The sequence below is a fragment of the Triplophysa dalaica genome, chromosome 14 (genome assembly GCF_015846415.1).
Source record: "Triplophysa dalaica isolate WHDGS20190420 chromosome 14, ASM1584641v1, whole genome shotgun sequence".
In the NCBI taxonomy this organism is placed as follows: Eukaryota; Metazoa; Chordata; class Actinopteri; order Cypriniformes; family Nemacheilidae; genus Triplophysa; species Triplophysa dalaica.
Window position 1 is genome coordinate 14,223,300 of NC_079555.1, and position 13,694 is coordinate 14,236,993.

Here is a 13,694-nt window from a genome sequence, read left to right on the forward strand (position 1 = left end):
ACCTGTAGCTTCAACCATGCCCTCCAAAATAACTACAATCTCGAATTCTTCTTTCTCGATCTGCGCCCGGGACATCTCCCAGAAAGGACTCTTCTCGTTGATCTCATGCGAGATAATAAGGGGTGACACCAGGAAGAGCCGATCGTCTCCCGTGTCAAACCCAACGTTGATGTCCGTCTGGTTGAGCGGGATAAACTCGCCCTCCTTGGTCTGCTGGGAACGAATGAGTTTGGCGCGAATGGACGCTTCCACGATGTGAGAATTACGTAGGTCACCCACTCTGAACATCAGGCACATCTTGTTGTCCCTCACGGAGATCACAGCCTTGTGGGAGAACATCAGCGTCTCCGCTCGGTTCTTGGGCTGTGAGATCTTTACAAACATGCAGCCCACCATCATGGCGTTCACAATGGATCCCAGGATGGCTTGCACCAGCAGGAGGATGATCCCTTCTGGACATTTCTCTGTGATGACACGGTAGCCGTAGCCAATGGTGGTCTCCGTTTCGATAGAGAACAGGAACGCTGAAACAAAACTGTTGAGGTTTTCCACACAAGGGGTCCAGCCCTTCTCATCGGAGTGAAGAAGATCTCCTCTAATGAGCGCAATTAGCCACCACAGGAACCCAAAGAACAGCCAGTTGATCACATAGACCAGAGTGAAGATGAAGAAACTGAGGCGCCAACGCAGGTCAACAAGTGTTGTGAAGAGGTCGCTGAGATACCGGTATGTCTCTTGAACGTTGCCGTGATGAACATTGCACTTGCCATCTTTCTGTACATAACGCTGACGGGGTTTTTTGACGGGGTCGGAGATGAGGTGAGTACGATCTGTAGGGATTTGTGGTTCTCTCATGTGCTTGGGGAGTTTCTTCACCTGCTGTTAGGAGATATAAGAAGAAGAAAAAAATACTCTATGGATCATTCTACAAAATGGGTGCCACCTGGGTTCTTCATCCATTCCTTAACACTTTAACAAAAATATTAACTAATTTCTCTGTTTTATTTTTACTATTTTGGCTTGTCAACTCTGTTAGTTTGATACATTTGCAAGTATGATTTTTAAGCATTCCCCAAAACAAATGGAAATAAAAGTTAAACTTTTTTAAACATGTTCAACCTCACCCTGTTATTTTTGTGTTTATGCATTAATTATGTTACCATCACATTTTCCATTAAAAAGCAATAAAATATTCCATAAAAAGACGTTATTATCCTTTCAAAAGTAAAATATTTAATGGACAAGGATAATCCCATTGTTGTATTTTGCTGGAGTTTAAAGAAAGTAACAATGTTGAAAAGGTCAATTATGTTGCCATAATTTTGTGTGTTAAATAACTTACATCAGAAAATTTATATTTCTTTAATTTAACTGAAATATTAATAATTAAGCTACACCTTAACTTAAAACAAAGTTACCTGTTTGCAATATTTTTTAGTTACTTCAACTAACAACACAAAATGTTTGCATCAAATCTGTTGAGTTAACTAACATTTGAACTAACTCAAAATTGTAAGGCAACCTTGTAACAATTTTTTTAAAGTTGAACAAACAACTGTTCAAATTGTAGAGATAAAAAATCTTAAACAAAGCTTTATTTGTCAGACAGGATGCTCAAAATCCTTGAAAGGGCACATGTTTCATGCAATGTCCTTTATGGTAAAAGGAGTTATTTAAAAAAATTAGATTCATATAATAGAACTGATTAAAATAATGATGATGAAACAGGTTACAATATTGGCAAGTCTGAACCTGTAGGCCTATATTAAGCATCTGTGTTTGACAAAACTGTGCCTGTTACACAGAGCCAGCAGAATACATATGGGATGTCATGTTTTCTCAGTCTAATCGAATCAAAATCACAGGGCATATTTTCCAAGGCAGATCAACAGCAGCTCCCATTCACCTCTTTTTCCAGGCAATGACAGCCGTGGATGTCATCAGCAGCAAGCAGATGTACGTCCATGCTGTTACTTTCAAAAGAAATGCTCGGATAGCTGCACTTTGATGATGACATGCACATACAGCACATGCAAATGTTTTTCAGGTTATCCCTGTCTATATTTCTTCCGAATCATTCCTTCCTCTTTATGACACTGGCAAGCCCAGATAAGAATCGTTGCCCTTAACCAACTCTAATACACCGTGCACTCCATGAGACAGGAAGGTGTTGGCACATTGTCTCTACATTTGTAAAAGGTTGTTGTTATTTGAAATGTGGGATCACGCTACGGTAGTGGCAGTGAATTAGAACAAAGCTTTAAAGTGCTCATTGACACAGAGACCTCCTGCTGCATTTACACCTGCGGCCCTCATTTTCCTGTCTAATAAAGCCAGATTTTGTGCAAAACACCATTAAAAGCCCCAACAACTGAGATCAATTATTAATTGTGTCTCCAGACGTACATGAAATAATAATTACTAGAGATTCACCAATCCAAATTTTCTTCACCAGTAGCTGGATATTCGGAATGATATCTTGCCGATACCTATTCTGAAGATTAAATTAATATTTCTTTACTGTTCTATGTTATTTATTCATATAATGGATATAATTATTGAAAATCAAACTAGTGATGATTCTTAAAGTTGAACAAAAACCGAGCACAAATTCATTCCATTTAAATCGGCCCTTAATCATCGCCTGTACTTAAACTATCGGCATATAGCCACTAGTGTGAAAAATTGCTTTTATCAACAGATATCGATTATTTGCCGATATATCCGTGCAGCTCTAATAATTACATTTACTACTTAATGCAACATTCTGCAGTCAATACTTCATCTAATGAATGCTTAACTGGAGACGTTTTCTACATTCTTCTAGTTTCCAATTCTTAGTTTATTTGTTCTCACATTATGAAATAATAAACAAACTTAAATCAATATTTTGTGTTTATTTATTTGGTATCAGCCATGCGATAAGTGGGATAATACATGATGAGTTGATCATTAATACAAAATAGAAGCCTCCAGTGAAATTTAACCTGATCACCCGTCAAGGATTATTTCGTGGTAATGACCAGCTGGCTGTACATTTTTCCTCACTTAAGGGATTTGCATTTATTTTCTTGGACAAAGACAATATGTTTATGAGAGCTGTGATATTTAGATGTAACAGATGGCAAAAGATCAAACGTAAAATAATTGGCAAAATAAAGTGCACAACTGATCCCCATCAAAGATGACTGGACCTTATAGCAGTCGAAATTTTAATCAAAGAAGTCCTTATACCCATTATTTTTTGGCTTGTTTTTGGAATACTTTGCCTATGATCATTACAGAAAAGTACTGCTACAGTATATGAGGTTTCTACTTCTCATATTATGAGGTGAAACAATATTATTTATTTGAGGGTCACTGCAGTAAAATATTCTTTCTTTCATACAATGAAAAACATATTTTGAAATGGAAAGCTGCTTCTTTTGAAATGGGGTATTTCATTAGACATTTTTTACATTTAATAAATGAAAACATCGAGACGTCATCTATAGTGTATGCTACATTGAACAGAAACACTAAAGCTGCATGTTTCATGTGAGGAGCTTTAAAAGGTTATTGACAGCTGACCTCTTTTGGCGTCACTCCTATCTCCATGTTGTGGTCCATGTAGACACGAGAGTCTCCTGCCATCCTCAGCTTCGACTGCAAACCTGGAACAGAAAGAAACAAAACTGGTTTTAGAAAAATAGAAATCAAATTATGGTAATTATTACAATGTGTTCCTATTGAACAAATAAATACTGCAAGAAAATAAGATATATAATTGAAAAGCATTGTAAATATATAAAAATGTTTATGCTTGCTCAAGCTGTTTGGTAACTCTTGAAATATTGTGTCATCTCATTTCACCTTTTAAAACTTTAATAGACATCTATTATAGTCAACATAATTTGCCGTTTGCAACCTATTTTACCACTATACTTTTCCATGTACTGTATAGATGCAGATTTACATTTCTGCCATTGGGTGTGTTCATGCCTCAATTGGTTAACCTTATCCCCTTCATGGCAAAAAAGGCATTTGATTTAAACATTTTCTACATGCACTGATAACAAAACAGGAAAAGTGCATCATGAAATGCAAATACTATAGCATAAACTCAGATCTCTGATTGATTTACATATATTTTGTTTGTGAATGGTTTATGAATGCCAAGTACCATTTGGATATGAATTTGTGTCATAATGATGTATCGAAAGATTGTACCACCGTTATATTCATAAGACCAAACCAGGTGGATGGAAATAAGGGTTAATCTGAGCTGCTAATGTCTCACTCCATGTCTCAACCTCACTCAATTAGGTGAGTAAACAAATTAATCATGTCAAAAACCACCGGGAAGCTCTTCAACCATGGCTGTCTGACTCTCTAATAGGCAAACCGATAAAGTAAACCTGACTGCTCAGACTTGCACATTAAATCTGGGGTCTTTTAAATGCCACGTGGACGCTTGAGGAAGCCAGCCCCATGTACCTTCGTTGGAGATGGTTACTTGAAGGATTAAATCACAACTCGCAGGGGAGATGTGAGGCTTTCTGACTGTCTGTGCGGATTGAGTTTGTTAATTTGCGCCTAAAACATGCAGGCGGCCTCAGCTGTTCCCCGTTCCCCAAAGAATATCTGCGTCAGCACCATCATGCCATGAAAGCTGCTGCTGTCTCTCGGTTACACACAGAGAGTGACGCCAACCGGGAAGAGTGCTGCTGTGTGCTCCTCACCGCTTTGGCAGCTCAGTGTCTCCGTTCTGACAGTTGTAGTGTTCACCTGTCAAATCTCAAAAGCTGGATTGTGTGCAGTTAGGGCCTAAAAAGAGGGGATTGGTCTAGTGTTGGTGAAATAGGCCAAAAACTAATTCATGTCGGCTTTGTTCCAGAACCAAGTTAGTTAATCTGAGACTCGATGCTTTCCCTTAACGCGAAAAAATATATATTTTCTTTTAACTGTCATTATATTCCATTCCATTCCATTTTCTACCGCTTATCCGAACTACCTCGGGTCACGGGGAGCCTGTGCCTATCTCAGGAGTCATCGGGCATCAAGGCAGGATACACCCTGGATGGAGTGCCAACCCATCGCAGGGCACACACACTCACTCATTCACTCACGCACTCACACCCTACGGACAATTTTGTCATTATATTAAATCATCTAATATATTTGAAAATACAGTTATAGAATAATACAGTATATTATTAATACATTACAATATATTGAATAAAATAGGGAAATTATAATAATATGAAAAATAATTTCCTGTACAGGGAAGTTGAATTTAATACAGTAGAATTAGGTGTTAGTATGCTGCTAAGCTAACAATATGACGCTAATAAGCATTGGAATAAATGCAGCAGCAAACACAAATATCGAGTAAAGAGTTCAACGTTTAAGTTTTAGGTACTTAATGTATTTAATTGAATGAATAAACGTTCTCAAACTTTATCCGACATTCACACTATATGGGTTTTACTGAGCTTATTGCAATGCACTCTGGGATATGATGTCCTGGCCGCAGTGGATACCTGCAATGCTGGTTAAATGTAGATTAGGCCAAAATCACCCCAAAATAAACATTCAGTCATCATTAATTTACCTTCATGTTGTCTCTTTCTTCTGTGGAAGACAGAAGATTAAAAAAAAAGTCTCAACGGTAGTAGTACAATAGTATTCAAATGAGGGGTGCAGAGATAACATATTTCGGTGCTGCACTGGTTCCCTTGACCTCCCCCTGACTGGTTACCAGCTTTCTTCTTTGGTGTTTTACCAAAGAAGTAGAAAGTCATAAAGTGTTATAATGACATAAGCGAGAGTAAATGATGAAAAAGTATGATGTTTTCCTCATGTATAGAAGCTTAAAATAATGTCTACATAAAACATTTTTAGTGCACAAGATATCGAGGTGAGTACAAAAAGTTATTTTAAAATAATATAATTTTATGTAGAAAATCACAAACCATGACTAGCTGGGTTTACAGTACAATGACGGTGGAGCCTCTTATTAAATGGATATGAACTTAATTACATCTTATTTGAACTTTAATTAATATTTTCTAGGACAAACATAACATGAGATTTCTGATAGTTCCCTCTTTGACCACACTTTCTGTGGACAAACTAGTTCCATCTCGATTTTGTCATCTTAATGTTGTGAAATAATTTATAAAATCATTAATTTATTAATAATGTCATAAAGATGATCTTAGTGACAACCATTAGTGAATATTTAAAGTCTGTTTATGAATTATTTACATAGACTTTCAATGTGAATGAGCTTAAATGGAGCACACACTGAGCTTAATAGGAACTTAACTTACATTTAAAGGACAAGATTTTACTAAATAAATATACTAGAACATGTGTTAAGTTTTTAGATAATTAAATAGGAACAACTAATATTGATAATACATATGAAATCATATTTTGTCATTTTGACATCACACTGAAGATCTGGGATTTTCAGAGCAGTGTACCTTTTAAGCGCACCTTAAAATAATACAAAATCTTGAAACATTAAAAAAGTAATATATTAGTGTGGCAAACAATCTTATACAGCAAGTGAGCTGACTATGTTTTTGCAACATGGTGCAGAACAATCTTTTGATTTGATTGTAACTATTTCCCACATGCATCGTCCAGGTTAAAACACAACATTTGAAACAATGATCTCTTAATTTCGCTGTAAAAAGTGACATTTACTCCTAAAAAAGGTCTAAATGTAAAACAACGACACATTTAAGGTGCTATATTCATTGGTGATACCAGTCAGTGAGAACACATGGACACTCATATCTCAGTGTGTAATAGTCTGATGGTCTACAATTACATTTAATAACAAAAATCTCCATTGTTTAAGACATTAGGTAGGACAATGCATTATTTTTTCTTTTTATAATCTGAGCTCAAAGATGGAAGTGTGCTTAATGGGTCCGTGAGTTTAATATAGACGTTTGCCCTACAGTATAATTAACTCACTAGGTTTTACAATGCCAAGCTTTTACTTTTTTTGTATCCAATAATGGGTTTTTGTTGTGAATGTGGCTGAACTTTGGTTGGTTCATTTTCAGACATTTTGACATGGTGCATTAAGCAATGATTCAGCTCCAGAAACCGGTCACTCCCACACTGCACCTGTGCTCCTGTCTGTAATGTCATGCAGCTTTGTCTATGCTAATAAGTTACATAAGGTGCCTAATGACAGTGGAAAAATCCCATGTTCCCCAGCGGCCCAGCTGCAAGTCATCCTAGTCATTTCACCTAATTGAGTAAGTGTCCTGAAAGCTGTTTAGTTATTAGTTAAATCATCTTCAAAGACTGATGCAGTACTTTCATCTGAATTAAAAAATGATGATTGCTCCTGTATGACGTATCGCTTATTGCTACCTGAACTCTCTGTAAGTCGTTTTGGATAAAGGTGTCTGCTAAATGTAAATGTTAATGATTGGGAGAGAATATAGTCAGAACCAGAGAGGGAGAGGGAGAGGGAGAGGGAGAGGGAGAGGGAGAGGGAGAGGGAGAGGGAGAGGGAGAGGGAGAGGGAGAGGGAGAGGGAGAGGGAGAGGGAGAGAGGAGAGAGAGAGAGAGAGAGAGAGAGAGAGAGAGAGAGAGAGAGAGAGAGAGAGAGAGAGAGAGAGAGGGAGAGGGAGAATTCCGCCTATTTAAGGAACAAATTTTACAATCCCTCTTTACTTTTTTCGAAAGCCCTTTAAATAAGTATTGATCTGCTAGGAAAGTAAATCAATGTAGAGTAATCAGGTGAACCGGTGAACCCGATGAGTAAATGACCAAAGCGTTCTGCTGGATATTTTCCTTTCCATGCCTGGTAATGACCCCACACATATGCAAGGGAAAACAGTTATCACTGTCAGGGGCAAAAGAGATAATCGGCACACAACCCGGCGTTGGGTTGTCCAACAAATGATCTCTGATTTATAAATGCACCCTTGAAAGAACTCCTCTAGAAAAAAAATCAACAATGCAACAACGTTCAATTTGTACTTTAGAACACTAGAAAATCACTCGCAGTACTCATACCGTACTCATGACAGATAACAGTCCTCGTTTTTGCCCCTAGTTCTTATTTGTCTAATTCCACTCTTCCACATTGACATCATTCATCCCTATTTACACGGCCCCTCTCGCGCGCAGATGGCACGTCAGAGACCCCATCCACTCAGGAATACAGTATTGACTGACAGGTCTGCAGCGAAAGGGCACACTGACGTGACCCGCATCCCAGATGCACATGATGAATACATCACAGACAGACAGCAGACCTCCGCAACGTCCCCTCCTCTGCCATTTCCACATTTTGTAACGCGGAGGTCTCATGGCCCCATGTGTATCTCCATGTGACTTTGATGGCTTGACGCCGGCGAGGTGAGCCAGAGCAGAGTCTGTTCCCTCCTGCTTATCGGCCAGTTCTGAGGAGGTAACAAGCTCCTTATCAAGCTTTTAGTCTAACACGCTTTTTGTGCTTTTGGTGTCTGCGTTCGAAACAGATGTTTAGTAAAGCGGATACATAGAGAAAATGGACACAAGCTCTAGGTTCCCACGGGTAAAATAATGTTTAAATATTTTTAAAACAACATGAATTTGTTTGATAAGGAAAACTGTAAGGCATTAACTTGTTTTAAGAATCGTAAATTACAGTTATTTTTCTTATCCGTAAATTCGATTTCCGGTAACACTTTACAACAATGAACAATTAAGTTTTGCAGCGTTTATTAATACTTGTTAACTTTCATGTCAATCCAGCTATTCATGTTAGTTCATTGTGCATTAACTTAAAGTTACTGTGATAACGTTTGATTTTAATAAAGTAAAATATTATTAGTAAATAGTAAAAGTATTAGTAAATGCTGAAATTAACTTAATAATATTAATACATTCTGTAGAAGTATTGTTCATTGTTAGTTCATGTTAGCTAATGCATTACAATAATGTGCTATTTGTTAACAATTGGTTAAAGTCTTACCGATTTTTCTAGTTGTTAGCATACATTTAGCAAAAAAATATTTCAAGATATCTGAAAGCAAATTTCTGATGCCATTATTTAATCCTGCCTATTTAAGGGGTCTTCGTTTTTTTTAGACTGGAAAATAAGACAACACATTAATTAATTCAATAATTTTGGAGGCAAAACACAGTGGACACAACTTCTTTGAAACTCTTTCGAAAAAATGTTTGTTTTCATATCATGCACTCTTAAAAATAAAGCTGCTTCACAATGCCATAGAAGAACCCTTTAAATAGTTTCACACAGAAACCTTTAACATCCAAAAAACACCATTCTTTTTCACAAAAAGTTTTTAGTGGAGGAAAAAGGTTCTTCAGATTATAAAAATATAAGAAAGAGATTGTTCTTTAAAGAACCTTTGACCGAACGGTTCTTTTCTGAACAAAAAATGGTTCTTCTGTGGAATTGCTGTGAAGAACCTTTTAAGTACCTCTATTTGTAAGAGTGTAATTAAAATATGGACAGAACTAATGGGTTATAAATTAACATATGCTGGGATATTTAACCCACAAATTCTGAGTTGGTTGGGTAACAACAACCCAGTCAGAGCTGGGTAGATTATTTATGAATTGTAATCAGTTACTGATTACAGACTACATAACAACATGTGTAGATAGTAACATAATCTCTTAGATTATACATTTTTGGTAAGTGACAATTTTTGGATTACATTTAGATGACTTTTGATTTAAATCTTATTTGATGTTACATTTATCGAAGCAGGATAATTTTGTACTATTTCGACAGATACAACGAGGAAAAATATTCCATTCATTATCACCAACAAAACCCTCAAGACAAATACTAACACTCATATAACTTGTTGTTAGTGTTTACTGATAGTAACAGTGAATAGTTTTCCCATGAGTTTCCTTAAAAAATAAAGGGTGTCTATTAAAGGTGTTACAAGATCTCGTGTCGCAAGATTAAAATATAACAAGATTTATTCGCATGGTCTCGTGATATCAGCAGGATGGAGTTTGATGGTGAAATTTCTATTGAAGATGCCCTGTCACTTTTAAATCATATTATATTTCATAAAATGGAAAATAGACGTAAAATGACATTAATTTAAGATAAACTTTTAGCATCACTGCACCTATTTAGCATTTTGTGATTTCCAGTTGAATAAACTACTACTTTTCATGTACTTCATCATTTGGGATTATTTAAAAATAGTTTGAAAATCTTGTCTTGATATTGTGAACACAATCTTGTGTCTTGTCACATCTCGTGGGACAGTTGTCTCGTCAAACCCCTAGTGTCTATACATCCACCCATCAAATGTTAAGTGAGGCTCCATTTAGCATTTCTGTGCGATTCCAAACCCCTCCCCTCTCTGCTGGAAAAAGCTTAAAAAATCACAAACATATATAAGTGCTAGGTATGTTTATTACATGAAAAAAACGTTTTTTAAGGGAAAATCACTGAACTGTAAACAACCTACTCTGCCGTTCTGTGAATAATATGTAATCTTGTTATCCTTAAAAAGTGACTGCAGTCTGATTCCTAGTCCTTAAAAATGTAGTTTACACTAATAACAAGTACTTGACTTTTGGAATCTGATTACGTTATCCATATTACATGTAATCCGTTACTACCCAGCTCTTAACCCAGCATAGGTTTATTCATAAATCAACAATTTGTTCTCTCTATATTTTACCCAAATATGGGTTAAAACAATCCATGAATGAAGCGTTGAGTTTATGCCAAACATGCAAACATCTGTACGTGTCTGAAATGATGAACTCGTGCTGAGTGAAATAATGCCCTTGTGCTGAGTGATTTAAATGCACTGGGAAAAACAGTATCATTTATCAACATCAGCTTCTTTTCACACTCATTGAAGGCTGAACTCTTGCCTGTAAGACAGTTCAGGCGTGTATCAATACTAATTACTCTTTCAATGAGATATTTTGAATGGTGGATTCCTCTGTTGTAAGATTTGTTTCTTCTGCACCCTGATACTGTTCCATTCAAAAGTAAAATCTGGAAATTCAAACTCTGTCAGAGTGTTTATTACACAGATTTAGCCAAGACACTGGTATTTTATAACATAAACTGACTGACTCTCTTAGAGATACAAATGTGTGATAAAGGATCACTTGTAAGCAAATAAAAAGCACCGATAAGTAAAAGCCGTCCTTTTTTGTTGCAAGGGGAGTTATTTGTCAGAGTTGACCTTCAATGGTCATGTCAGTGTCACCAGTACATCATCTTCTGATCATCAAACAAAATCACATCATTTATGGTTTAACTATCTTATGAGATGGCTAATTCACATGAATTTTTAAAATTTTGCATTCTCTGCAATGATGATTTAGTGTTTTTTACAGATGTAAAAAGTCAAAGTTGACACTTAGTTTTTACAGTTAGTGTTACTAATATAGCCTGTGTGCTTACCAACACAGGCGGCACAATTCACCCAAATATGACAATTATTTGATCATTTCTCATCCTCTTGTCATTTCAAACCTGCATGACTTACTTTCTTCTGCAGAACACAAAAGAAGATATCTTTAAGAATGTTGGCTACCAAACAATATTGTTTCCCATTGACTCCCATTGTACAAACACAAAACCACCAATACATTACTCTAAATAACTTAGTTTGTGTTTTACAGAATAAATAGTCTCATACAGGTTTTGAACCGCATGAGGAATGAATAAATGATGGCAGAATTTTTATTTTTTGGTGAACTGTCCGTTTAAAGTAACAATACGTTTTGTGGATGATCTATTGACAGAAATGCAATAAATGCATTTCTGCAAGAAATATGCAAAACTATTTCTTCAGAGGTGTATAAAGACCTTACATAATGAACCGTTGTGTTTCTAATACCTCAGAATAAGTTGTTTATATCTACATACAGAGCGGCCCTACATACATTGAATTCGCCGCCATGTTTTGTACAGTAGCCCTAAACGGACAAACAACTCTAAAACGCTTGTTTCCTCTCCCGGTATAGTGGTGAAACGGATCGCGGTTGAACCGAGATCCATACGGATCGTATGCTACGGTTCAGAACGCATTTGTGACACGCGGATTATGTGTAAATTTATTCATCATTGAGTAAGAGAGTAAAACGTGCTCTATCTACAGCTTTAGGACCAACGTGCTCTCGCTGTCTCTCTCCAGTATCTGGACGGGCGGTTCCAGATAAACAATGACGCTCAAAACTGCTCCGTCACACAGCTAATAGTAAAACAAAAACAACAACATATCTTGGTTCTAACAAACTGAAAAAACAATGTTACTCACTTACGTATCCGATTCAAAGCGACCTCCTCACCGAGGGTTGATTTTAAGACAATCTTTCTCTCCAACGCGTCTCTGCTGGAAAGTCTTTATCATATAAGCACAGGTCCTAGCTCCTGACTTTTTATTTTAAGTAATAAATATGACATCACTCTTTCTACAATCTTACTAATGCCTGAATGATCTCTTTCCTACGTCAACATGAGAACGACATCTTTTTGGTTTGCGTTGGCCGCCGTCGTGTTGCACTGAGCGATCTATTGCAAATCTATAATACAACATTGGGAGCTGTAAATCCAAAAACTGCACCTTTAAGTTTCGTCACTGTGTTGCAATGAAGCCGTGTATTCTAATACATGTATTCTGTGTTTTCTATATTTTCCATAAAAACATCTATGAACTTCGCTCTATATATTTATTAAGCTGCTTTGCAGCAATGCAAAATCGTGAAAAGTGCAACAGAAAAATTCTGAATGAAATTTGAAGTCTTATTTTTTCCAATAACCATACTCTGAACAGTTTACAAATTTAGTAATTTGCACAAAGTTTTCACTTTGTAAATCATACATAAGCCCATGAGAACAGGTTGGATGATCAGGCAAAGAAACAGCGTAGGTCAGAGATATCAACTAGGTATATCCCACATCTGACTTAAAATAGAATGCAACATTACATCACTGCATCCCACAGCAGATCAGTGTTGTGAGCGTGGAAGCAGTTTGCAACACCTGCAGTTTTCTCATCAGACTGCAGGACTACTACAACGGCTGTGAATAAACAGAACCAGCTGGTAGCACCTCGAAAAGAAAAGACATTTCCAGCAACGTCTGGGGAAGAAGCGGCATGTTTTGTCAACACACTGCAGTACCTCAATAATGTCCAACAACGGGATCACATGGGATAGTGATGAGTGGTGAGGGAATAACAGAGCTTGTGCTGCAGCAATGCAGTTTACTACCAGATACCAGTCCATTCATCCATGTCCTGCAGTCAGGGTTTGCAGTTTTATGCATTTCTCTCTCTACTCCTCTTCTCTCTGTTTGTCATCAAAACAAAAAGTGCTAACCAGACTTTGGTAAATGACAAAGACTTTTTGCTTCTCCTTAGAGTCTTTGTCATACTGAGGGAGTGTTCAAATTGACAGGGTTTAGTGACTGCTATGCAGTGGGACTATGCAGGGAATATTAGTAGAAGTTTATTTTACTCAAATTCATTTCAATTTAAAACACAATGTCACCAAACACAGAAAACTTAACTAATACCTTGCATCATAATGACCTTGTACTGTAACGGTCACATCCCAAATACTTTAAATCTACAATTGAACAGAAATAATTAATGCAAATGTGGTTAATTAATCTGAATAAACACTTATTTTGAACACAATTTTAGCTCAATTTAGTTTCGTACTCGTGTAGT

At 36.7% G+C, this 13,694-nt stretch overlaps 1 protein-coding gene across 5 annotated transcripts in view; it reads right to left on the reverse strand.

Moving 5' to 3' along the window:
• The window catches only part of kcnj5 (potassium inwardly rectifying channel subfamily J member 5), a 36,056-nt gene that overhangs the window by 12,268 nt on the left and 10,094 nt on the right, over positions 1 to 13,694 (reverse strand). For 3 of the 5 annotated variants that reach the window (XM_056766530.1, XM_056766531.1, XM_056766529.1), the window contains 2 exons: positions 3,571 to 3,653; positions 3 to 879 (listed from right to left, as the gene is read on the reverse strand). In XM_056766530.1, the coding sequence (XP_056622508.1) occupies positions 3 to 879; positions 3,571 to 3,633 (940 nt within the window). In that variant the 5' untranslated portion in view covers positions 3,634 to 3,653. The remainder of the gene's footprint in view (positions 1 to 2; positions 880 to 3,570; positions 3,654 to 13,694) is intronic. The other 2 variants (XM_056766534.1, XM_056766533.1) reach the window with 1 other exon arrangement.